Raw genomic sequence first — 25,592 nt, 5'->3', positions numbered from 1 at the left:
GGTGTATCTTAAAGCCCAGCTGGCATTACCAGCCTTGCCATGGGCTTCCTTTGCTTCTCCTGGTTTTGTGACTTCAGCATCGGCAACACTCCCCAGCCCCATCCACTATATTGAGCATAAATCTTCAGGGGAATCAGAAAGAAGTCTGCCTCTGCTGGTTCAGTGCAGACCCGAATGCTAGATCATTCATTTACCAGCTGAACATCTTGATTGTGATCTAAATTTTGATTTTCCTCTCTGCATATTTCTCAACTGTGTTCCCTTTGTGGGCATGAGTTGTCTACCTCCCATGCCCAATCATTTTTCAAGGCTTTCATTGTGGATTGTTTCATAGCGCAACACTAAAACATCCAGTTTTTGCTCTGTCAACTTTGTAAAGCCAAGGTCTCATATTCTAATCTTCTTTCTGTGCCATTGTATCCGTCACCCTTAATAAAACCTAATAAAAGAAAACGGGCTTTCCCTGACCACTCTGTATTCCCAGTGCCCCTGCTCTGATTTGTTCCATGTTCACCTCTTAAAGACAAGAGCTACAAAACACCTCCACGTCAGGGTTCACAAGAACACCAAGAGGCATTGGCACCTTATTACCTAGTGTGTGCCGGCCCCTGCTCTAATAGTTAATTTGCCTTCCATAAAGGATATTTGATGTCTCAGCTCCTATGCTGGAAACTTTTTAACCCTCACGCAATCTCTGCTTTTGTTGAAGGCAGTGTAAACAAACGAAGAATCTGGGCTTGTGTACCTGTCTGCCTGGTCGGGCTTGCTGTTCCCTGGCACCTGAACCCAGACATTTGGTTTCTCCAGGCTGCCGAGGGCTGCAGGGTGTGGGCCCTGGGTTCCCTCTTGCTCACTCTCTGTGGTTACTGCAGGCAAATGGAGAACACTGTGCCAACTTTAATTGGTAACGAATGCTCCCTCTAATGTCGTCCTTTGTTTCCTCTGCTTGATTCTGCAGATCCCAAGTCCCAGTACCTGTACAAGTTCATAGTTCCATGTCTTGGTATGTATATGTGCATGAGTGATGTAACCCACTCTCGTTTAAAGTCTCCGTTCCATAGTAAAGCATCCCAGAGAAACTCAACTCTGAATTCAAAAGCATTAAGGATGAGGAATATCCACACTGAAAGTTATCTAGGGGAAAAGTCAAAGGGGAGCTCTGAGGTCAACACAGCCAACATCCTGGAAAGTCTCTTTATCCATTTTTCTCTCCAAAGTCCCACTCTCAGGATAGCAGATGTGGGAATCCATCCCTCATCTCTCTCTGTAAAACTGCAGTCTCACCATTCCTATTCTTTTTTTTTTTTTTTTTGGTCTTTTCTTCTCTTTTGATTTCTTGAATCTTTTTCTTTCTTTTTGGAGTTCCTTTATTTACATATGCAAACCAGTAAAATTTTGCTATAAAGTACAGTTTGGCAATATTCTCTGAACAGATAAATTAAGCTCTTTAATCATACAACAGGTATTTATATTATACAGGGAAGGAATTCAATAAAAATTATAGGCTTGGATTCCAAACACTTAGATTTGAATCCTGTTCCTTCCCACACTGACTAGTTGAATGTGATCTTGGGGTAGTCACTTAATCTCTCTACACCTCATTTTCCTCAATTTTGAAAATGAGGATGAGTAACATCACTGGACTGTTGTGAGGATCAAAAGAAATGCATATTTTCAGCACTTAATGTGATGGCTGGCATTGCACCAACACCAGATCATGCATGCCTCACAAGGCTGGCATGTGGTAAGCACTCAATGAATGGTAGCAGTTATGTATTATTAATAATAAATTTTCAAATCCTTTTACAGCCAAATCCTTAGTGGCTACTCTGGCAATAGAAGATAGTGAAACGTTGGCTTCGATAAGTGTTTCCACTTTGCATTAATATCATTCACAGACCAGGGATCAAGGAGGGGACATCTGGGGACAGAGTGGACACTCTGGCCTAGTTGTTTGTGAATTTGTGTTCAGAGTAGTTTATGGATGGGTTTGGATTGGAGAGGAGATGAATTCATTTGTTGTGTTTCAAGTGTGAGCTAGGGAGGAGGTTGCAGCTTCGTTTAATATGCACAGCAACACAGTGATGTAGGTATTTATTATCATACTTCATTGTTGAGAAAACCAAGGAAGGTTAAGTTACTTACTCAATTACTACATAGGTAGTGATTGGTGATTTCAAGATTAACGCTCTCATCTTAGCAGGCTTTGAAACTCATCAGCCTTTGAAACTCTCACAATGTGAAATATATCCATCCTACATGTAAGCATCTAAACGCACCTCCATCTTAATATATGAGCACTGCTTTGATATTCTACTATGTCATGACTCCCTGTGGTCATGGTCATTCTCATCTCTCTTTCTTCATCTTATCTGTTTAGCAATAAAATGGTATGTGCCTTTTATTTCTCAAGGAAAAGGACTGTTGAATCTAGAAGGGCCCAAGTGGTTCCAGCACCGTCGCCTACTAACTCCTGGATTCCATTTTAACATCCTGAAAACCTACGTTGAGGTGATAGCCCATTCTGTAAACACGATGCTGGTGAGTGGCGGGGGGTGTGCTCTGGTGCATCTCGAAATGCTTCCAACAGGGACTGTATTAGGCATATGTTTAGTGGGTGGTGAAAATCAAGTCAATGATTTCTAGAAATTAACCAATGTACAAGTACCTATTGAGCAATAGGTGTCTGGTAAGCCTTTGTTATGTTCTTTGGGTGATTAAAAAATATATATCTGGGTCTCTGTCTTTGATATATTTTCAGATCCGATGGTAACAAACCAAGTACCAAGCGGTGAGATTTTAGACAGTAAGTGCTGTAGGTGACAGGTTGGAAAGGCAGGAACAGCTATTACAGCTTCAGATTCAGAAGAGACTCAAATTTACCATGAAACCTAATCTGGACTTGAATACATAGATCATATGGGTGAGCGAATTTGAAGCAGAGTGAGTCAGCTTGAACAAAGGCTTGGAGGTTTACATGGACTTGCCCAATGGCCATAAAGGACTGACCAAAGAACAACGTCTATATCAGAACTGCAGATGTGAGTTTCCTCTTGTAGGTGGTGGAGGATCATTAGGCATTGACCCGAGCCTTCCAAAGAGGCAAAAGGACATTGTAGAGGAACATTCCTGTGAGTAGTGTCTGACTTATACACGAGTTCTATTCCAAAACTCTACTTGTACAATGGTTTTAAATTTTTAAATCATATTTATTTTGAAATCATACAAGTAGTTCATTAATATAGTTTCATCATAAATGCTTTGAATACCAAAACCAAAGCCAAAGCTACCCTGGTCTTCAGCAAACCCATCCCTGTCCTCAGAGGAACCACTATTACATTACCAGCTCATTGGCTGGGTTCTCAGCCAAGCTCACAGAAGCTGATTGAACTGAAGTCTGCCGGGATTGCGATAAAAACATGGTGCGAGTCCTCGAGGCAGAGACCTGGAGACCGCAAGGCACAAGACAGGGCAGGAGGAAAGCATCCTCTTTCCAGTCTGGTTGCTGTCCAGCTTCAGCACAATTTCAATCCAGCAGTGACTATATTTGAGTTTTCTCTCCACTTTTAGGAGCCATTTCTGCCCTCCTCATTTCTCAGCCTCACCTTTCCCTGGGTTTCCCCTCCCTCTTCCTCTGCTGAATTGTTCCGGACTCAGAGTGCCACAAGCACGGAAGCCTTGCCTTTGCTTTCATTGCTTCTAAACTCACCATTTATACTCAGTAAAACATACATGGTACTGATGAAAGCTTTTGACTAAACAATTGACACTTAGGTAAAACTTTTTAAAACTCTCTTTGCCTTTTATTTGTGGTTTCCAAGTGCTTAGCACCAAGCTTAGTGCCGGTAGGTACTCAACAAGTGTAGGTTGAACTGAACTTAAACATTTCAACGTATTTGCGTTTTTACACAAAGAATGCTTATTACGACAAGCACATTTTCAACTGGGGACTTTGTGGCAGTTCTGAAAAGTCAGGCCAAGCATTTTAGGGCAGTGTGAGTAGGTCTCCTTTTGTGAGGAAGTCGGATGGGCACAGGCTGTGCTTGGCTAGGAGTCAGCTCCCGGCGGCGGCTTCTCTCCACACCTCCTTCCTCTCTGTCCCCGGCTTCTGGATGATCTAAAATGTTTTTGAAAATGTTCCAAGTTTAAGTGTGGTTATGGTGGTTGAGAGTAGCGGAGTGGTATCTAGCGAGCTGGAAAGTGAAAACGGAAGAAGCCCTGGGAAACCCCTTGTAATTATGGGTCTTGTATCAGTGATTGTGTGTTTTAATGGAACTCTGGTCTGTTTGAAAGCAGAGTTATGGTAATAATGGAAAAGCCACAGCTCCTTCCCACAGCCATTTGCCAGCTATGAAGTTTGCTCTTTCTTACTCAGCCGGGTGCGTATTTCCCTTCCTTGTGCCCAATGTAAACACACGGCTTATTTCCTCATGTGACCTTTGGTTCCTGCTGGGTCAGGGTGGTTTCCTTTAGATCATAAGGGCAGAGTCAGGGAGGAGCCTTCAAACAAAGGCAGTTTGATGGTAGTGAGGATGTTGACCTTGACTTCCTATGCCAGGATAAGTGGGAGAAGCTGTGCAGCACTCAGAACACAAGCGTGGAGGTTTATGAGCACATCAACTTGCTGGCCCTGGATACAATCATGAAATGTGCTTTCAGCCAGGAGTCCAAATGCCAGATAAACAGGTCAGTGACAGGAGAGCAAAAAAGATATTTGCTCACCATTCTCTAAACCATTTATTAACACATTGTCCCAACTTTCTCCTCTAGCACCCATGATCCTTATGTAAAAGCCACGTTTGGAATCGGCAGAATTATACATAACCGTGTGTACAATTTCTGGTATCACCATGACATGATTTTCAAACTCAGCCCTAAGGGCCACCACTTCCAGAAGTTAATCCAGGTGGTGCATCAGTACACAGGTATTTGTTGAATTTGGGTGGCCCATGTCCATACATTGTCATGATTGTATTGTGCCTATCTAGAGGGAGAGCTTCAATGTGAAAGGAGAAAGAATATTTGTTCTTCATGGAGCGTTTATGAGGACATTGCTCCAATGAAATACAACTTGCATCCTTTAGAAGACTTTGCCACATCCATAGTAGTAGTCTTATCAGAACTTTTCTATATATTATATAATTTTTATTACATACAATTATTATTATTATAAATATAACAGCGAACATATAAAATTTCAAAACATACTTGGAATATGGCTTTTGGTACAGTGATTACAGTGATAATGACCAGCTAAAAATATTCATGTACCATAGGAGTGAGTAGGAACAGTAAACATGGACATGCATTTAAAAGAAGCTTGATTCAAAAATAGTTTCAGCAAAACAGAAACACAAAAATTGAAATATATTAAGCTTTTTAAGCAATTCAACATTACCATTCATGAGCACCATAATACAGAATACTTATCAAGCGCTTAATTAATCCTTTATCAGCTCCACCACTTACTAACAGTGTGACTTTGGACAAGTTACTACTTCATCTCAGTGTCATCTGTAAAATGGAGATTAAAAAAAATAAAAATAAAAATCTATACTCTGGTTTCTCTTCAGATCGTATAAATCTTTCGCCTTTTAAAAAAAAATCTGTCTCACAGGTTTATTGTAGTGATGAATATATATGTGTACAACATACATATTGACGAATATATATATATACATAAAACATTTAGGACAGTGTCTGGCACTGAATAAATGCTAAATATAAAGGATAGTTACTATGTCAAATACCTTTGCCCCCAGGAAATTTGCAAGACACACGGACACATGCACATTCACACATATGTATATATACACATGCATGTAGCTATTGTAAGGAAAACACTCATAGAAGCAGGATAGAAACAATTTGACACCAATGGGCATTATAAATAGCAATAGTCCTTAAATGTTTTTGCATCATGGTCCACACAGAAAATGTTAATATTTATATGATTCATCAGAGTAAACAAACAGGGGTGGGTTTGGGGGGGTAACTACATAGACCTTGGTGAAAAAATTCTTTTCACTTTTTTATATTATATAATTATGATAAAAAAAAACAAAATGCAAAGAATTTGGGAAAATACTACATGTTAAATTTTTTCAAAACTTCAAAATAAAACCTTTTCAAAATCATATATTTTTATTTAGTCAAATTTATCAATATTTCCTTTTCTTGCATCTGGATTTTTAGTACTCATTTAAAGCCTTTCTCTAGTCCAGAGTTTCTCAACCCTTGGCATTAATGACCTTTTGGATTGGATAAGTCTTTGTTGTTGGGACCTGTGCATTGTAGGATGCTTAGCTGCATCCCCGAAATCTACCCACAGAATGCCAGTAGAACTCTGACAGTTGTGACAGCCAAAAATGTCTCCAGACATTGATGAATGTTCCCTGGGGTCAAAATAGCCCTGAGTTGAGAGCCATTGCCATATACTCAGGTAGTAGAGAAATTCATTTAGTAGTATCTCATTGTTATTTTAATTTGCATTTCCCTGATGACATGTGATATTGAGCATCTTTTCATTTGCTTATTAGCCGCCTGTATACCTTCTATGGTGAGGTGTCTGTTCGGATCCTCTGCCCGTTTTCAATTGGGTCATTTGTGTTCTTATTGTAAGTTTTAAGAATTCTTGGTATATTTTGGGTACCAGTCCTTCATCCAATATGTCTTTTGTGAAGATATTTCTCCCAGTCTGTGACTTGTCTTTTCATTCTCTTAAAAGTATCTTTCACAGAGCAAAAGATTTTTAATTTTAATGAATCCAGCTTACCAACTTTTTTCTCTCATCAATTGTGATTTTGGTGTTGTATCTAAAATGTTATCACCAAATCCAAGATCTCCTAGATTTTTCCTGTGAAATCTTCTAGGAGTTTTACACTTTTGCATTTTACATTTATGTCTATGATCCATTTTGAGTTAATTTTTGTGAAAGCTATAAGATCTGTGTCTAGATTCAATTTTTTTCCATGGATGTCCAGTCGTTCCATCACCATTTTTCAAAAAGACTATCCTTTCTCCGTTGAATTGCCTTTGCTCCTTTATCAGAGATCAGTTGGCTGTATTCGTGTGGATCTATTTCTATGCTTTCTTTGTGTTCTCTTGATCTATTTGTCTGTTTTTTCTCCCATACCACACTATCTTTATTACTGTAGGTTTAGAGTAAATCTTGAAGTCAAGTAGTGTCCATCCTCCAGCTTTGTTCTTCTCCTTTTATGTTGTGTTGGCTGTTCTGGGTATTTTCCCATACCATATACAATTTAGAATCTGTTTGTTGATATCCACAAAATAACTTGTTGGGATTTTGATTGTGATTGCATTGAATGTATAGATCAAGTTGGAAAGAAATGATGCCTTAACAATATTGAGCCTTCCTACATGTCCATGGAATATCTCCCATTTATCTAGCTCTTTTTTGATCTCTTTCATCAGAGTTTTATAGTCTTACTCATACAGGTTTTACACATATTTTGTTACATTTAGAAACTATTACATTTTTCAGAGCTAATATAAATGCTGTAGTGTTTTTAATTTCAAATTGCAATTATTTATTTGTAGTATATAAGAAATCAATTGACTTTTATGTATTAACGTTGTATCCTACAACCTTGCTATAATTGCTTATTAGTTCCAGGAGGTTTTTATTGATTCTTTGGGATTTTCAACAATCACATCATCTATGAACAAAGTCATTTTTATTTCTTCCTTCCCAATCTGCCTTTCATTTCCTTGTCTTATTGTATTAGCTAAGACTTCCAGGACAATGTTGAATAGGATTGGTGAGAGAGGACATCATTGCCTTATTCCTGATGTTAGCAGAAAAACATCTAGTTTCTCACCATTATGTATGATGTAAACTGTAGGGTTTTTGTAGATGTTCTTTATCAAGTTGAGGAAGTTCCCCCTCTATTCCTAGTTTGCTGGGAGGTCTTTTTTTAATTATTATGAATGACTGTTGGATTTTGTTGAACGATTTTTTTGCATCCAATGATATGATCATATGACTTTTCTCCTTTAGTCTGTTGTTGTAATACTTTTTTTACATTAATTGATTTTTGAATATTGAACTAGCCTTGCATACCTGAAATGAATCCTACTTGGTCTTGGTGTATAATTATTTGTAGATATTGTTAGGTTTAATTTGTTAATATTTTGTTGAAGATTTTTGCATTTATGTTTGTGAGAGATATTGGTCTGTAGTTTTCTTGTAATATCTTTGTCTGGTTTTGATATTAGGGTAATGCTGGCCTCATAAAATGAGCCAGGAAGTAGTCCTTCTGCTTCTATTTTCTGGAAGAGATTGTAGAAAGTTGGTTTAATTTCTTTCTTAAATGTTTGGTAGAGTTCACCCTCACCAGTGAAATCATCTGTGCCTGGTTTTTCTGTTTTGGAAGGTTGTTGATTATTGATTTAACTTCTTAGTAGATATAGGCCATAACAAATAACTACAAACTGGGTGACTTAGAACAACAGAAACTTATTCTATCAGTTCCTGAGGCTAGAGATACAAAATCAAGGTGTCAGCAGAGCCATGTTCCCTCTTGAAGGCTCTAGAAAAGAATCCATCCTTTCTTTTTCTACCCTCGGTGTTTGATAGCAATCCTTAGAATTCCTCACTTACAAATGCATAACTCTAATTTCTGCCTTCACATGGTTGATTTCTCTCTATGTATCTTTTTCCAAATTTCTTTCTTCTTATGAGATTACCAATCATTGAAGTAGGGCCCACTTTACTCCAATATGACTTCATCTTAACTTGATTATAGTCATGTGCCACATAACAATGTGTCAATGACAGGCTGCATATATGATGGTGGTCCCATAAGATCATAATACCATATTTTTACTTTACCTGTTCTATGTTTAGGTATGTTTAGATACACAAATACTTATCAACGTGTTGCAATAGCCTGTTGTATTTAGTATAGTAACATGCTTTACATGTTTGTAGCTTAGGAGCAATAAGCTATATCATATCGCTCAGGTGTGTAGTAGGCTGTATCATCTAGCTTTGTATAAGTATACTCTATGATGTTTGCACAGCCATGAAATTGCCTAACTATGCATTTATCAGAATGTATTCCCATCATTAAGCTACACATGACTGTGCTTCTACGAAGACTGTATTTCAAAATAAGGCCACATTCACAGGTGCTAAGTGGACATAAAGTTTGGGGACACGTTCTTCAGTACAGCACACTGTTTCTTTCTCTATGTATTATGTCTTCTTTGTTCTTTTTAAGTGTAACATCTTTTGACATTATATTTTTGTTCTGTGGCTACCATAGTATTTAGTCTTTTTATGGAATCCTTAATTCCCCTTTTCCTTACTTAACCATTTGCTGTCTGGTTTGTCATTAATTTTTATTGTGGTAAAATACATATAATATAGCATTTACCATCTTAACCATTTTTAAGTGTACAGTCCAGCAGCATTAAGTACGTTCATGCTGTTGAGCAACTGTCAACACCATCCATCTCCAGAACTCTTTTCATCATGAAGAACTGAAACCCCACCCCTCAGCCTTGGCAGCCACCATTCTACTTTCTGTCTATGAATTTGACTACTCTAGGTACCTCATCTAAGTGGAATCATACAGCATTCGTCCTTTTATTACTGGCTTATTTCATGGTTTATCAGTTTTATTTATTTATTTATTTATTTATTTATTTTTTGAGACAGAGTCTCGCTCTGTTGCCCGGGCTAGAGTGCCGTGGCGTCAGCCTAGCTCACAGCAACCTCAAATTCCTGGGCTTAAGCGATCCTACTGCCTCAGCCTCCCAAGTAGCTGGGACTACAGGCATGTGCCACCATGCCCAGCTAATTTTTTCTACATATACTTTTAGTTGGCCAGATAATTTCTTTCTATTTTTAGTAGAGACGGGGTCTCACTCTTGCTCAGGCTGGTCTCGAACTCCTGACCTCGAGCCATCCACCCGCCTCAGCCTCCCAGAGTGCTAGGATTACAGGCGTGAGACACCGCAGCCGGCCTGGTTTATCAGTTTTAAATGATGTCCTTTGAGTTCCATTTCTTACCTGTACAGCTATTGGTGATGTTATTCTACTTTCCCCTTTCTCTCTCCCATATATTATATTTTTAGTTGCATTATTCTTACTGTTAAAGTTCATATGTTATTGTTCCACCCGGGTCTCTATCTTTGTTTTAGTCTAAGATCTAGAATTAAATTTCTTAAATGCCCACCTCAGTTCTTTAAATGACATTCTTGCAGTCATCTCTAGATTGGATGAAGGTCATCCTCTATGTCCTCAGGAAGGGCTCATAACCACAGCATCCCTTCAGTTCTTGCATATGTAAACCTGTTTTTCCATAGCCTTAATATTTGAAGGGCAGTTTGGCTGGATGTAAAATACTTATCTCATACCTTCTTGAATTTCTTAAGATGCTCTACCGTTGCCTTGAGTTCTTTATTGTTGCTGGCAAGTCTGATGCTAGCCCAACTTCCTCACCCCAAAAAGTGGTTTGATCTTTTCGTCTGGAATCTGTGAGAATTTTTTTTCTTCTATCTTTAACATCAAATAGTTTTACTACAGTACGTAATGGAATTGGCCATTCTCTTCCAATTTTTCCAGGTATAAGATGAGTCCTTTAATATATAGATATAAATTTGCTCCTATTTCAAGAAAGTTTTCTGGAATTACAGTTTTAAATATTACCTCTATTCCACATTTTTAGTTTTTTTTTTCCTTTCAGTCCCTTCCATTATACATATGTTGGCATTTTTTTTTTTCTGTCTTCCATTTCATTCCATTTTATTTGGTAAAGTTTTCTGTGAAGATAAGATTTTAGACTGAGGAAGAAAAGAACAATTGGTTGTTTGAGTCTAAATTTAAAATCATCTTAATTATATTGCCTACCTACTTGATATAAATTATTGTTGGGTCTGTTGTGTTTATTTTTGGAGTTTCATCAAAAGTTGTCCATTTAATGGGGAAATGGACCATCTGTGAAAATTAAATCTATTTAAATATCATGTACTCACTTTGGTTTCTGGAAATCAAGCAAGATTTGGAGCTATTCATGGGCTATGGCTTGCTTTATAATTTATTTCACTTTGATTTACTTTGCTGTCACTTTGGTGATGGGAAACTATTATCCTACCCAGAAAAGATGATCCAGGACAGAAAGGAATCCTTCAAGGCTAGGGAGCAGCAGAACACCACTCAGAAGAAAAAGTACAAGGATTTTCTGGATATTGTCCTTTCTGCCCAGGTAAATCTTCCAAGTTTATGATCCTGCTCAACCAGCCAGTTACTTAGGCGGGTAGGTGGGTAAGTGGGGATGAGGTGGGGAGACAAAAACGAAACTGATTGACTAAATTTAACCGTACTTTGAATTGGTGAGTTGGCTCCATGCAGTTTGGGGTAAAGATGGAATTCTGCAACCATGTTAGTCGAGGGAGTCAGTAAAGACTAAATTACAGATTTGACAGGATTTGGGGATTATCATATAGTTACATGGAGTTCAGGGAATCACAGGAAAATGGTCACAGGGTAAGCATGTAAAATGATGATGATGAGGTCCTGTAAAATCTAGATATATCTGGGAGTTTGAAGAGAATTTCTAGGGCCTGGTGATTGGGGGCCTCTTTTCAAGGCCTGCTTTTCTAACCTTGGTTCTCCTTTATGCTCTGGGCAAAATGTGGCTTATACTATATATTCGTTGAACTGAATTAAAATTGAAACCCTTAGTTGAAACTCTAATTTTTCCCCTAAAATCATTATTTTGATTGGATAGCCAAACATCTATAAACTGACATTTTATAACAATATATCTCTACTGTGCTTACTAGGCTGAAAACGGAGAGAGCTTCTCAGATACTGACATCCGTTCTGAGGTGAACACGTTCATGGCCGCGGGGCACGAAACCACGGCTTCGAGCCTCTCCTGGCTCCTCTACTGCCTGGCTCGGAACCCTGAGCATCAGGACAGATGCCGGGAGGAGATCAAGGGCATCCTAGGGGACGGGTCTTCCATCACCTGGTAAGATCTGCATCCGCAAATATTTCATCCTAGTTCTCCTCCTGGGATTTTGCTTTATTTTTTTGCACTGGTAACTTAGTGACTGTAGTGTCTCAAGATATGTGTATATGGAAGCAGAAGAGGTAGGCTACTTTTCTGCTCTTTCTTAAGAGAGCTCCAACTTATCCTCTTGTCTTTTGCAAAATAAGGTTAATTATCTGTAAATTATCTGTAAATTATCTGTAAATTATCTGTCACTATTTTTCTAATCAGTGGTATATAAAACATCCCATTTCCATTCTTTCGTTTGATCTCTGTTGCATTGGAAATGAGGACTTGATCCCTAGGTTTGCACTTAGAGCTTGAACCATAGAGCTCACATGGGACTCCTGAGAGAGCTGAATGAGCAGCTGCAGTATTTAAGGACAGTATTTAAGTATTTAAAGACATCCTTTCCCATGCCCTTGTCTCCAATTTTATTCTTCAGGATTGATTTTGGACTTTGAACATAATATTAGATGATACATACTGTAGTTGAGTTTAGCAAATATAGACTGAGGACATTTTAAGTATTGAAGCACTAAAAAAATTGACTAAGATTTGATGTGGGTCCTGCCCTCAATGAACTCACGGTCTACTACAGAAGACAGACCTCCCTATAGAAAATTGCAGTGTACCATGATGAGTGCAATGACAGATACATGTGCTGGCTAACACAGAGACATAGAAGACAGGAACACAACCTGGCCTGTAGGGCTCAAAGAGACTTCTCTGGGGATCCAACACTTAAGCTGCCTCTTACAGGATAAGTAGAAGTTAGCCAGGTGGAAAACTTCAATTCTATTTTGTTAGACTTTAGGCACATCTTGCTGTTAATAAAGCACAGGTTATGGATCTGCCCCTCAGATGTGCTATTTGCAAAGATAAAACATGCCCCTAACATAAATCTCTCCCTTCTCCCTAGCTAGTCAAAAGGGCAGGACAGAAAGGCTAAGGGCAACTCAGCCACATGGCTAGGAAAAAACATCATATTTCATATGCAAAGATCAGCTCATTTGAAACATTTCTAGAGCAAAATTTGAAGTTATAAAGTGTAGTAGAGATCTCATTTTTATAAGGAAATAATAGTAATTTTCTACCATAAATTAAAGGTTTAATCTATATAGCACACAATACAGTGTTGACTAATTTTTTTTTTAACTGACAAAAAGTGTGTGTGTGAATGTATATGCTTGTGTGTGTATATGTATATGCAGTGTGCAAAATGATGTTTTGGTATATGTATACATTGTGGGGAATGACTGAATCAATCAATCAATGGACACATCCATTATCTCACATTTATCATTTTTTTGTGATAGAGACGTTTAAAAGCTACCCTCTTAGCAATTTTCAGGTATACAAATTGTTAACTAATATGTTGTACAATACATCTCCTAAACTTATTCCTCCTGTCTAACTGAAACTTTGTATCCTTTAAGTGACACCTCTCCAATTCCTCCTTCCCCCCAGACCCTGGTAACCACCACTTTACTCTCTGCTTCTGTGAGTTTGATTTTTTTTTAGATTCCACATATAAGTGAGATCATGTGGCATTTGTTTTTCTGTGCCTGGCTTATTTCACTTAACCTAATGTCCTCCAGGTTCATCCATGTTGTCACAAATGACAAGGTATCCTTCTTTTGTAAGGTTAAATAGTGTGTATATATGCCACATTTTCTTAAGCCATTCATTCAATGATGGACATTTAGGTTGATTTCACATCTGGGCTATTGTGCCTACAGATACCTCTTCAATACTGATTTTGTTTCCTTTGGATGTATATCCAGAAGTAAAATTGATAGATCATATGGTGGTTCTATTTTTAATTTTTTGAGGAACGTCCATACTGTTTTTCATAATGGTTATACTAATTTACATTCCCACCAACAGTGTCCAAAGGTTCCCTTTTCTCCACGTCCACACTAACAATTGTTATCTTTTGTCTTTTTTTTTTTTTTTTTTGAGACGGGGTCTCATTCTGTCACCCAAGCTAGAGTGTGGTGGCTTCATCACAGCTCACAGCAACCTCAAACTCCTGGGCTCTAGCAATCCTCCTTCCTCAACCTCTCAAGTAGCTGGAATTACAGGTGCATGCCACCATGCCTGGCTAATTTTTCTAATTTTTATGGAGAGAGGGTCTCTCTCAGGCTGGTCTCCAACTCCTGACCTCAAGTGATACTACCTCCTTAGCCTCCCAAAGTGCTAGGATTATAGGCATGAGCCTCCATGCCTGGCCTGTCTTTTTGATAATAGCCATTCTAACAGATGTGAGGCGAGAGATCATTATAGTTTTAATTTGCATTTCTCTGATGATTAGTGATGTTGAACCTTTTTAAATATACCTGTGGCCATTTGTATGTCTTCTTTTGAGAATGTTTATACAGGTTTTGCCTATTTTTTAATAAGATTATTTGTTTTCTTGCTATTGAGTTGTGTGAGTTCCTTATATATTTTGGTTATTAACCCCTTGTCAGATATATGGTTTACAAACATATTCTCCCATGCTGTAGGTTGTCTCTTCACTATGTTGATTATTTTCCTTGTTGTGCATAAGCTTTTGGTTTGATGCAAACCTGTTTGTCTATTTTTGCTTGTGCCTGTGATTTGGGAGTTGTAGCCAGCATATTTATGCCAAAACCAATGTCAAAAACCCTATATTTTTTCTAGTAGTTTTACAGTTTTGTGTCATATGTTTAAGTCTTTAATCCATTTTAATTAATTTTTGTATATGGGATGAGATAAGGGGTCAATTTTATTCTTCTGCATGTGAACATCCAGTTTTCTCAACACCATTTATTGAAAAGCATATCCTTTCACCATTGTGTGTTCTTGGTACCTTTGTAGAAGATCAGTTGACCATAAATGTGTAGATGTATTTCTGGGTTCTCTATGCTGCTTCATTAGCTTATATGTCTGTTTTGTGAAAGTACCGTGCTGTTTTGATGAATAGAGCCTTGTGGTGGATTTTCAGATAAGGTAGTATGATGTCTCCAGCTTTGCTCTTTTTGTTCAAGATTGCTTTGGCTATTTGGGGTTTTTTGTGGTTCCACAAAAATTTTAGTGTTGGCCGGGCGTGGTGGCTCACGCCTGTAATCCTAGCTCTCTGGGAGGCCGAGGCAGGTGGATTGTTTGTGCTCGGGAGTTCGAGACCAGCCTGAGCACGAACAAGACCCTGTCTCTACTAAAAATAGAAAAAAATTAGTTGGGCAACTAACAATATATAGAAAAAATTAGCCAGGCATGGTGGCACATGCCTGTAGTCCCAGCTACTCAGGAGGCTGAGGCAGAAGGATTGCTTGAGCCCAGGAGTTTGAGGTTGCTGTGAGCTAGGCTGATGCCACGGCACTCTAGTCCAGGCAACAGAGCCAGACTCTGTCTCAAAAAAAAAAAAAAAAAATCAGTGTTGTTTTTTTCTATTTCTGTGATAATGCTATTGAAATTTTGATAGGGATTGCATTGAATCTGTAGATCACTTTGGTCAATATGGACATTTTTTTTTTTATTTCAGCTCTTCATGGGGGTACAAAACCTTAGGTTACATACATTGTCCGTGTCCCGCCCATCCCCCTGAGTCAGAGCCCCGGGCGCGTCCACTCTCGAGACAGTGCACCTGGCATACACCATGCAGTCATACCTCCATCCCCTCCCCCACCCACCTCCCTGAGTTAGCACCTTCAAGCATGACCATTCCCCAGACGGTGCACAATGCACTCATCATGCAGGCATGCATCCATCCCCTCCCCCCATCCCCTGTCTCAGACTGATATCCAGTTGGTTTCCTTCTCCGATGTGCATTTAGGTGATGATCAGGGAAACCAATTTTCTGGTGAGTACATGTGATGCTTGTTTTTCCATTCTTTGGATACTTCACTTAATAGAATGGGTTCCAACTTTCTCCAGGAGAACCAAAGAGATGTCGTTTCACCGTTATTTCTTATAGCTGAGTAATACTCCATGGTATACATATACCACAGTTTACTAATCCATTCGTGGATTGATGGGCACTTGGGTTGTTTCCACATCTTTGCGATTGTGAATTGTGCTGCTATAAACATTCGGGTACAGGCGTCTTTGTTATAGAATGACTTTTGTTCTTCTGGGTATATGCCCAATATTGGGATTGCTGGATCGAATGGTAGGTCTACTTGAATCTGTTTAAGGTATCTCCATAATGCTTTCCACAGGGGTTGCACTAGTTTGCATTCCCACCAGCAGTTTATGAGTGTTCCTGTCTCTCCGCATCCACGCCAACATGTGTTGTTTTGGGATTTTTTCATAAAGGCCATTCTCACCAGAGTTAAGTGGTATCTCATTGTGGTTTTGATTTGCATTTCCCTGATGATTAGGGATGTTGAGCATTTTTTCATATGTTTGTTAGCCATTCTTATATCTTCTTTTGAAAAATTTCTATTGATGTCATTTGCCCACTTTTTGATAGGATTGTTTGATTTTTTCTTGCTGATTTTCCTGAGTTCTAAATAGATTCTTGTTATCAGTCTTTTATCTGATGTGTAGTATGCCAAAATTTTGTCCCATTCTGTAGGCTGTCTGTTTATTTTGGGAAAACTGGATAGCCACATGTAGAAGACTGAAACAGGACCCACAGATTTCACCTCTCACAAAAATCAAATCACAGTGGATAACAGATTTAAACCTTAAATGGGAAACAATTAGAATTCTAGAAGAAAATGTAGGAAAGACTCTAACAGACATTGGTCTAGGCAAAGAATTTATGAAGAAAACCCCTAAGGCAATCACAGCAACAACAAAAATAAACGAATGGGACCTGATTAAATTAAAAAGCTTCTGCACAGCCACATATGGACATTTTTAACAATATTAATTCTCCCAATCCATGAACACAGGATATCTTTCCATTGGTATCTTCTTCAATTTCTTTCACCAGTGTTTTATAGTTTTCAGTGTATAGATCTTTCACCTTCTTGGGTAAATTTATTCCTAAGTATTTTATATTTTTGTAGCTATTGTACATGGGATTTTCTTTATTTCTTTTTCAGATAATTCATTTTTAGTGTATAGAAATGCAACTGATTTTTGTGTGTTGATTTTGTATCCTACAACACTGAATTTATTTATTAGTTTTAACAGTTTTTTGGTGGAATCCTTAGAGTTTTCTATACTTATGATCATGTAATCTGCAAATGGGGACAATTTAACTTTTTCCTTTCCAATTTACATGACTTTTATTTCTTTTTCCTGCCTAATTGCTCTGGCTAGGACTGCCTGTACTATGTTGAATAGAAGTGGCAAGAGTGGGCATCCTTGTCTTATTCCTGATCTTAGGATGAAAAGGTCTCAACTTTTTACCATTGAATATGAAGTTAGCTGTGAGTTTGTCATATGTGACCTCTATTGTGTTGAGATACATTCCTTCTTTAGCTAATTTGCTGATAATCTTTATCATGAAAGGATGTTGAAATTTGTCAAATGCTTTCTCTGCATTTGTTGATAGGACCATATGGGTTTTATCCTTCACTCTTTCAATGTGATGTATCACATTTATTAATTTATGTAGGTTGAACCATCCTTGTGTCCCAGGGATAAATACCACTTATCTTAGTGAATGATCCTTTTAATGTACTTCTGAGTTCAGTTTGCTGGTATTTTGTTGAGGATTTTTGCATCTATGTTCATCAGTGATATTGGCCTGTAATTTTCTTTTTTTAAAGTATCCCTGTCTGGCTTTGGTAGCAGGATAAATTCACCTTGTAAAATTAGTTTTGAAGTATTTTCTCCTCAATTTTTTGGAAGAATTTGAGAAGGATTCATATTAGTTCTTCTTTAAATGTTTGGCAGAATTCAGCTGTGAAGCCATCAGGTCCTGATTTTTGATTACTGATTCAATCTCTTTACCTATTATTAGTATGTTCAGAGTTTCTATTTCTTCATAAGCCAGTCTTGACAGGTTTTATGTCATTAGGAATTTATCCATTTCTTTTAGGTTATCCAATTTGTTGGCATGTAATTGTTCAGAGTAGTCTCTTATGATCCTTTGTATTTCTGTGACATCAGTTGTAATGTCTCTTTTTTCATTTCTGATTTTATTTACAGTATTTGAGTCTTCCTTTTGTCTTGGTTATTCTAGCTACAGTTTTGCCAATTTTGTTTATCTTTTCAAAAACAAACTCTTAGTTTTATTTATCTTTTCTATTATTTTTTGAATTTCTATTCATTTATTTCTATTCTGCTCTATATTGTTTCCTTCCTTCTACTTACTTTAGGCTTAGTTTTTTCTTCTTTTTATAGTTTATAGTTTATATCTTTTTAATATTATGTGTCCCTTAACATATTATTATAGCTATAGTTGTTTTTAATAGTTTTGTCTTTTACCCTTTATACTAGAGATATAAGTGATGTACCTACCACTACTACATTATTAGAGTATTCTGAATTTGACTATGTATTTGGCTTTATCAGTGAATTTTTAACTTTCAATTTTCATGTTGTTAATTAGCATTTTTCATTTCAATTTGGAGAACTCCCACTAGCGTTTCTTATAAGACAGGTCTAGAGGTGATGAACACCCTCAACTTTTTGTTCAGGGAAGTCTTGATCTCTCCTTCATTTTGGAAGATAACTTTGCCAGTTATTTGTCAGATTTTTTCTTTCAACACTTTCAATGTATCATCCCACTCCCTCCTGGTTTGCAAGATTTCTGTTAATAAATCTACTTATAACCTTATGAGGTGGTTTCTTTGCATGTTTTAAGTCTCCTCTCTTATTGCTTTCAGAATTTTCTCTTTGTCTTTGACTTTTGACAATGTGATTATAATTTACCTTGGTTTATTTTTCTTTGGGCTTTTCTTGTTTGGAATCCTTTGAGCTTCATAAATCTGGATATTCATATCCGTCTTAACATTTGGAACATTTTCAGCTAGTATTTTTCTAAATAATCTTTCTGCCCCTTTCTCTTTCTCTTCTCCTTCTGGAATTCCCATAATTTGCATATGTGTACATTTGATGATGTCCCATAAGTCCCTTGTGCTTTCTTCCCTCCTTTTTATTCTTATTTCTTTTTGTTCTTCTAATCATCTAATCGCAAATGACCTGTCATTGAGTTCCCTGATTCTTTCTTCTTCCTGATTGAGCCTGCTGTTTGAGCTCTTTACTGAATTTTTCAGTTCTGTCATTGTCTTTATTAAAATCCCACACCTGCCACTAACCTCAGTAGCAGGTGTGGGATTTTGAACACCGAGGGTGTGTGTCTCCTTGTACGTTCCTGTGTGGGCAGGTCTGCTCTCAGGCCACAGCTGAGAAGGGAGACAGGAGTTGCTTTTCAGGGCCATTTCAGGATCTGCTTTAAGACTGAGGTTGGCAAGTCTGCCCGAGGGACAGAGACAGACATGTCTCCCAGCATGTTTCTGGCCAGAAGGATTACTCTTAGACCATAGCTGAGAAAAGCTGGGGCCAAGTTCAGGGCTGTTTCAGGTTCTACTGTGGAATCCATATTGCCAAGTGCAGACAGGTCTGTCTCCCTCTGGGTCCCTGTGTGAGCAGGACTGATTGAAGACCACAGCTGAAAGGGGCTAGAGCTGAGTTAGAGGGGCATTTCTGGGTCCACAGCTGAGACCAAGGTGGGCAGGGCTGTCTCCTAAGGAACTGTTGTGCTTGATTCTTTTCGGGCCCTTGGCCAATGGTTTTGGTAGTAGGACTAAGTCCAAACAGTGCTATAGCTGAGCCTGCAGGGGAGCAGGACCATTTCAGGTTTTGGAGCTGGGACCACACTTAGTGAGTCTTCCATCTTAGTATAGATCTGCCCTCTCAAAACAACTCTCCTAGACATTGTGCTCCACTGAGGTTTCACATACTCCTACTTGAATCCCAAGGCTTCCACAAAGGCACTTTTGTATGTGGATGGCTATAAAATTTTTGTAGCTGTGGAGAGATCCAAGTGAGGTACCTCCTATTTTCCCATCTTGTTAATTTGGAAACATTGCATATCACCTCCCAACATAAATTAGATATTTTAACCTTGATTAGAGTAGATATTTACACAACTCAGATATTAACTTTTCTCATTCTCACTTGGCTTAAATGTGAAAACAATAAAGAAGTCTTTTCCAGGTGAGAAAACAAAGTCCAGATGATCTGTTAACTATCTTTTATTTTAATAAGAGAAATGGTAATAATATTATAGAGAATAAAATATTTTTACTCTATAACATATACTGAAAGCCGTATTTAATGAAATTTGCATGTGGCATTATAATAACTTATAATTCTTCTAGACAAGTAATAAAACTGTACTACAAAGAACAATTTCTGGGAAAGCTGAAAAGTTGTTTAACTTCTATGTTTAGCTTCTTGTCAGCCCATTTCTGCATTGGGTTAAAATTCCTCTCTTCTTTTTGCTTCATAATTGAGGTGGAAAAAGTTGGATTTTTTTTTGATTATTCAAATTGCCAGGGTAAGCAGAATTATTCTTTTTTATCCTGAGCTTGAGGAAAAAAGAGTTCAAAATTAAAATTTCACATTACCTAATGGCCAAAGCCTGCATTCAAAATAAGTAATCAGAAAAGCATATAAAATACAATAAGGCAAATAGACTAAATATGTGCAGTAATTTTATTGAACCAATGTGACTAGCTAGGATGCAAATAAAAAACAACCTTATTCTTCTCTCACTGATACTTTAAACTTGCTCTGTGGGGCGAGTTCTTTTCATCTCTGGTGCAAAATCCTGAGTGGGTCTCAGAGAGTTCCTATTTGTTTACATCACAAATACAATCTCATGTCAATAATTAAACTATCTGGCCCAGTGTAATAATGAAACTTTCAAATACTTATCCACTTGGAGCTTTTTTTCTCCCTCCCAGCTTGGTACTTCCTTGGGCCTGGGAGCCAGCAGTGGGTGAGGGGTTTGTGGTTGGCTTATTCTTACTAACCAGCTCCTCCTATAACCAGTAGCTGCTATTTCTGACCCTTCCAGAAATGGCTGCAGGGGAAGAGGGGATAAGGAAAAAAGGGCTGGTAATATTGTGATCAAAGGGCTTGGTGGATGTTCAGTGTTTCCATTTCTCTCAAGCATCTATGGGTTTCTGGGAGACTCCCTCACTAGAACTTTCCAGTGGTGATTCAGAGGACAAGGGAATTCTTACCCTTAGGCAGAGTTATTTTCAAGCTGATCCTAGAGCTCTCCCTCTTGCCAGTTCACTGGTCCATAGGACACACTTGCACGTTCTGGCCTTGCCCCTGCTGCTCTCCCCTGCCTCTCTTTCTGTTCTAAGTCACAGCCTTTCACATCAGTTCTGTACTCTCCAAATTCCAGAGAGCATAGGTCGGATCATCCTAAGTCAGCGGTCCCTAAACTTTTTGGCACCAAGGACTGGTTTCATGGAAGAAAATTTTTCCGTGGACCTACCTGGAGTGGCAGGGGGAGATGGTTTCAGGATGATTCAAGTGCATTACATGTATTGTGTAGCCAGACCTCTCTGCTAGTGATAATCTGTATTGGCAGCCACTCCCCAGCGCTAGCATCACCGCCTCAGCTTCACCTCAGATCATCAGACATTAGATTCTCATAAGGAGTGCACAACCTAGATCCCTCACATGCGCAGTTTACAGTAGGGTTCATGCTCCTATGAGAATCTAATGCCACCGCTGATCTGACAGGAGGCAGAGCTCAGGCGTTGATGCGAGTGATGAGGAGTGGCTGTAAATACAGATGAAGCCTCGCTTGCCCACTGCTCCCCTCCTGCCGTGCGGCCCAGTTCCTTACAGGCCACAGACTGGTACTGGTCCGTAGCCTGGGGATGGGGACCTCAGATCTAAGTGACCCTCCTGAAGCCTCCCACTCTTTATGATGGGGGAACCCACCTGCCTCTATTATGCACGGCACTCTGGCATTCCATCAGTTCTCTTCAAAAGATTTTTTTCTCTCTCTCAAAATTCTTAAGCCTCCTCTGTTCAATCCTTAGGCATTTCTTATACTTGTTTACTTTATATGATAAGCTAAGGATTTGCAAAACTGGTTTTCAGAAATATCCTTAGCAAATGTTATACTGGTAGGTTGGCACCTCACTTTGTAATGAGGATATTGGAAATCTGTTTGGTTCCTCTGCCTCTGGGACATCAGCTGACCCTGAGGTAGAAAGAGTCCCAGTTTAACATTCTGTTACATAAACCAATGGCAAAATAGCCTTAATCTGAGGGTAAATAATTGCCAGGAACAAACATCAAATAGAAGAAGTCAATTATTTACAAACTGGATATGATGTCTGAGTCCCCTACCTCCCTCATCCTCACAGGGACCACCTGGGTGAGATGTCGTACACCACGATGTGCATCAAGGAGACGTTACGATTGATTCCTGCAATCCCGTCTATTTCCAGAAAACTCAGCAAGCCCCTTACCTTCCCAGATGGATGCTCACTGCCTGCAGGTCTTTGCATTCTTTTCCTAAGCAGTTCCTAGAGACTATGGAATCCGGGTACCATGCAGTGACAATGATTGGTGGATTTTTTATCACTTGGAGAAGACAAAAAATAATCCTAAGGACATCTGGCTTAGGGTTGGACACCTATTAAGAACTCAGAGGGTAATACCTTGATCAGATGTGAATTTCAGTGACTTTCGAAAAGACACATAGCCAGTTGCGGCAAAGCGAAGCCCAGAACCCATGTCTCTGGAATCCCATCCCAGGGTTTCTTCCATTGTGAGACATTATTTCTAAGTAATCTTTCTTTGATTGAATTTGAGGCCCAGATGAAACTTCATGGAAGATGAGCACCATTATCTCTATCTGAGAGACCAAGGGGCATCTTTGGCCTCTTCATCATAATATCAGCCTTAGAAATGTACAACATTTAATAGTTTATATGGGCCAGGTGCGGTGGCTCACGCCTGTAATCCTAGCACTCTGGGAGGCCAAGGTGGGAGGATCGCTTGAGGTCAAGAGTTCGAGACCAGCCTGAGCAAAAGCGAGACCCTGTCTCTACTAAAAAATAGAAAGAAATTAACCAGACAACTAAAAATATATAGAAAAAAGTTAGCCCAGCATGGTGGCGCATGCCTATAGTCCCAGCTACTCGGGAGGCTGAGGCAGGAGGATCGCTTGAGCCCAGGAGTTTGAGGTTGCTGTGAGCTAGGCTGATGCCACGGCACTCTAGCCCGGACAACAGAGTGAGACTCTGTCTCAAAAAAATAAAATAAAATAATAGTTTAGGCCGGGCGCAGTGGCTCACGCCTGTAATCCTAGCACTCTGGGAGGCCGAGGCAGGTGGATCGCTTGAGGTCAGGAGTTCGAGACCAGCCTGAGCAAGAGTGAGACCCCTGTCTCTACTAAAAATAGAAAGAAATGATCTGGCCAACTAAAAATATATATAGAAAAAATTAGCCGGGCATGGTGGCGCATGCCTGTAGTCCCAGCTACTTGGGAGGCTGAGGCAGTAGGATCACTTAAGCCCGGGAGTTTGAGGTTGCTGTGAGCTAGGCTCTGTCTCAAAAAAAAAAAAAAAAAATTTATATGGAGCCTTCAAACACATTATCTCATTTTTCCTTCTTGGAAAGTGACCTTAACAGACACTTAAACAGTGATTTATAGTTTCTAAACACTTTCAATGTAACCAAAAACCCACCAGGCGAACCTCAATGTCCAGGTGAGGTTAATTGATATGAGCAGAGCTAGAACTTGTACAGAGGTCCTGAACCTGGAACCCAGCGTCTTCAAAACAGCACAGGTTTCTGAGCAGGGCTTGTGGAAAGCAGCGGGGTTATGTGAGACACCCTTTCACTTATCTGCATCAATGTTCTATTAATTCATGCCTTACGAAACAAACCAGCAGGATTGCTTGTAAACACCTATAGCCTGTCACTAACCTTGTTGACAGATCCAGAATTGATTTATCAGAATTATTTCTGGTAACCAAATAATCCTCAAATTCTCTCTCCTTTGTCTTTTTTTTTTTATCCCCAACCATATAGATATTTGCCAACATTTCCCACCTTCCGTATATGAACAGCACCAACAGAAGTTTGTCACTAGATCTGCATGATGAAATCACAGTTCTATTCTTATGTACTCAACCTGTTGCCAACAGGTGTTTGATAGTCCATTAACAGATATTTAAGTAATTTCCAAACATAGCAGGAAACATAAGCACAGTTTATCACTCTGATATAATACCAACAGCTCCTTAATACGGAATCATTAATTAAGTAAATTACTGCTTTGAAAACTAAGGTGCCAACCCAAGCCACTGATAACTTCAGCTACAGCACACAGAGCTCTGCCAGGAGCTAGCTGTTCCCTTCAAGAAGAGCTGAAAAGCAGTATGACAGTGGTCCACAACTTATTATTTCTCCTGAAATCTCTTTTATTTCCCTACTTTCTCAGGAATGACTGTGACTCTCAGTATTTGGGGTCTTCACCACAACCCTGCTGTCTGGAAAAATCCAAAGGTATGACTCTCTTACACATAAATACTTCAAGGAACTAATGCTGTGCAACTCACTTTTTGGTAGCTAAGCATGGGAATGGCTATATGGTTAAAGCAAATAACACATACAAAACAAAAATAAAGATAAAATTCCCCCAAAATGTAAAATTGTATGTGTTCTCGAAATATCACATGTACTGGTGCTCTCCTTCACATAAGCTGCTAATATTTTAAGATTTACTACATGTAATAGGAAGCTGGACTATCTATCTTGGTAACAATTGACCACATAATAATTTTGGTTTGACTTATAAGTGGGTGCATTCTTGTTTGCAAAGCAAAAGTAATACCACTTGTCATAGTATTTTTGCTTCCCCCAAGTCTGGGTAGCAAACCAGTCAGTTGAGAAGCCAGACAAGGTCTGCAGATCTACAGGTGCACTGTCCCGTGTGGCAGCCGTTAGCCACATGTGGCTACTGAGCACATACAATGTGGCTAGTTGGAAGATGTGTTGTAAGGGTAAAATATACAGTGGATTCTGAAGACATAATATCCTCCAAAATGTGAAACATTTCCTTAAAAATTATTTATATTGATTATGTGTTAGAATGATAATTTTTGGTCAAATAAGTTCTATTACTAAAATTAATTTTACCTTTTAAAAATGTGGTTACCAGAACATTTTAAATTACATACGTGGTCTACATTATATTTCTATTGATCCGTGCTAAGTAGTAACTTAAGAAATATGTTAATGTTGTTTTGGGGATGGTAGTGGAACTGTCCTCTCATTTCAGGTCTTTGACCCCTTGAGGTTCTCTCCGGAGAATTCTGATCAGAGACATCCCCATGCCTTCTTACCATTCTCAGCTGGACCAAGGTGGGGACAATTTGAAGTTGTTGAAAATACACAAAAATGTTTACTTAGGAATAGCTTACTCCTTTTAACCCCTCAGCCCTATGAATTCTTCCATGGAACCCCATCTTCTCACCTGGCCATGAAGTAGATCTTGGTGCCTATTTGAACCCCTAAAGGATCATTTAGTTTCATAAAGAACAACCGCATTCTCTGTCACATCCTCTGTAGCCATGCCCCAGAGAGCTAGCCCAAGATGGGAGCTGTTCCCCATGTGCTCGATACAGTCTGCCTCCAAAGCAGGAGACAATT

The 25,592-nt window shown here is 38.8% G+C and overlaps 1 protein-coding gene across 1 annotated transcript in view; it reads left to right on the top strand.

Moving 5' to 3' along the window:
• The window catches only part of LOC123634165 (cytochrome P450 4X1), a 32,189-nt gene that overhangs the window by 5,760 nt on the left and 837 nt on the right, over positions 1-25,592 (top strand). Inside the window, exons 3-11 of the mRNA XM_045545477.1 lie at positions 959-1,003; positions 2,414-2,541; positions 4,559-4,686; positions 4,771-4,925; positions 11,128-11,234; positions 11,815-12,005; positions 22,295-22,428; positions 24,382-24,446; positions 25,222-25,304. Coding sequence (XP_045401433.1) covers positions 959-1,003; positions 2,414-2,541; positions 4,559-4,686; positions 4,771-4,925; positions 11,128-11,234; positions 11,815-12,005; positions 22,295-22,428; positions 24,382-24,446; positions 25,222-25,304 — 1,036 coding nt within the window. The remainder of the gene's footprint in view (positions 1-958; positions 1,004-2,413; positions 2,542-4,558; positions 4,687-4,770; positions 4,926-11,127; positions 11,235-11,814; positions 12,006-22,294; positions 22,429-24,381; positions 24,447-25,221; positions 25,305-25,592) is intronic.

Source organism: Lemur catta, chromosome 3 (assembly GCF_020740605.2).
Source record: "Lemur catta isolate mLemCat1 chromosome 3, mLemCat1.pri, whole genome shotgun sequence".
NCBI lineage: Eukaryota > Metazoa > Chordata > Mammalia > Primates > Lemuridae > Lemur > Lemur catta.
The sequence above is the reverse complement of the archived record's forward strand: the minus strand, read 5'-3'. Positions and strand labels throughout refer to the sequence as shown.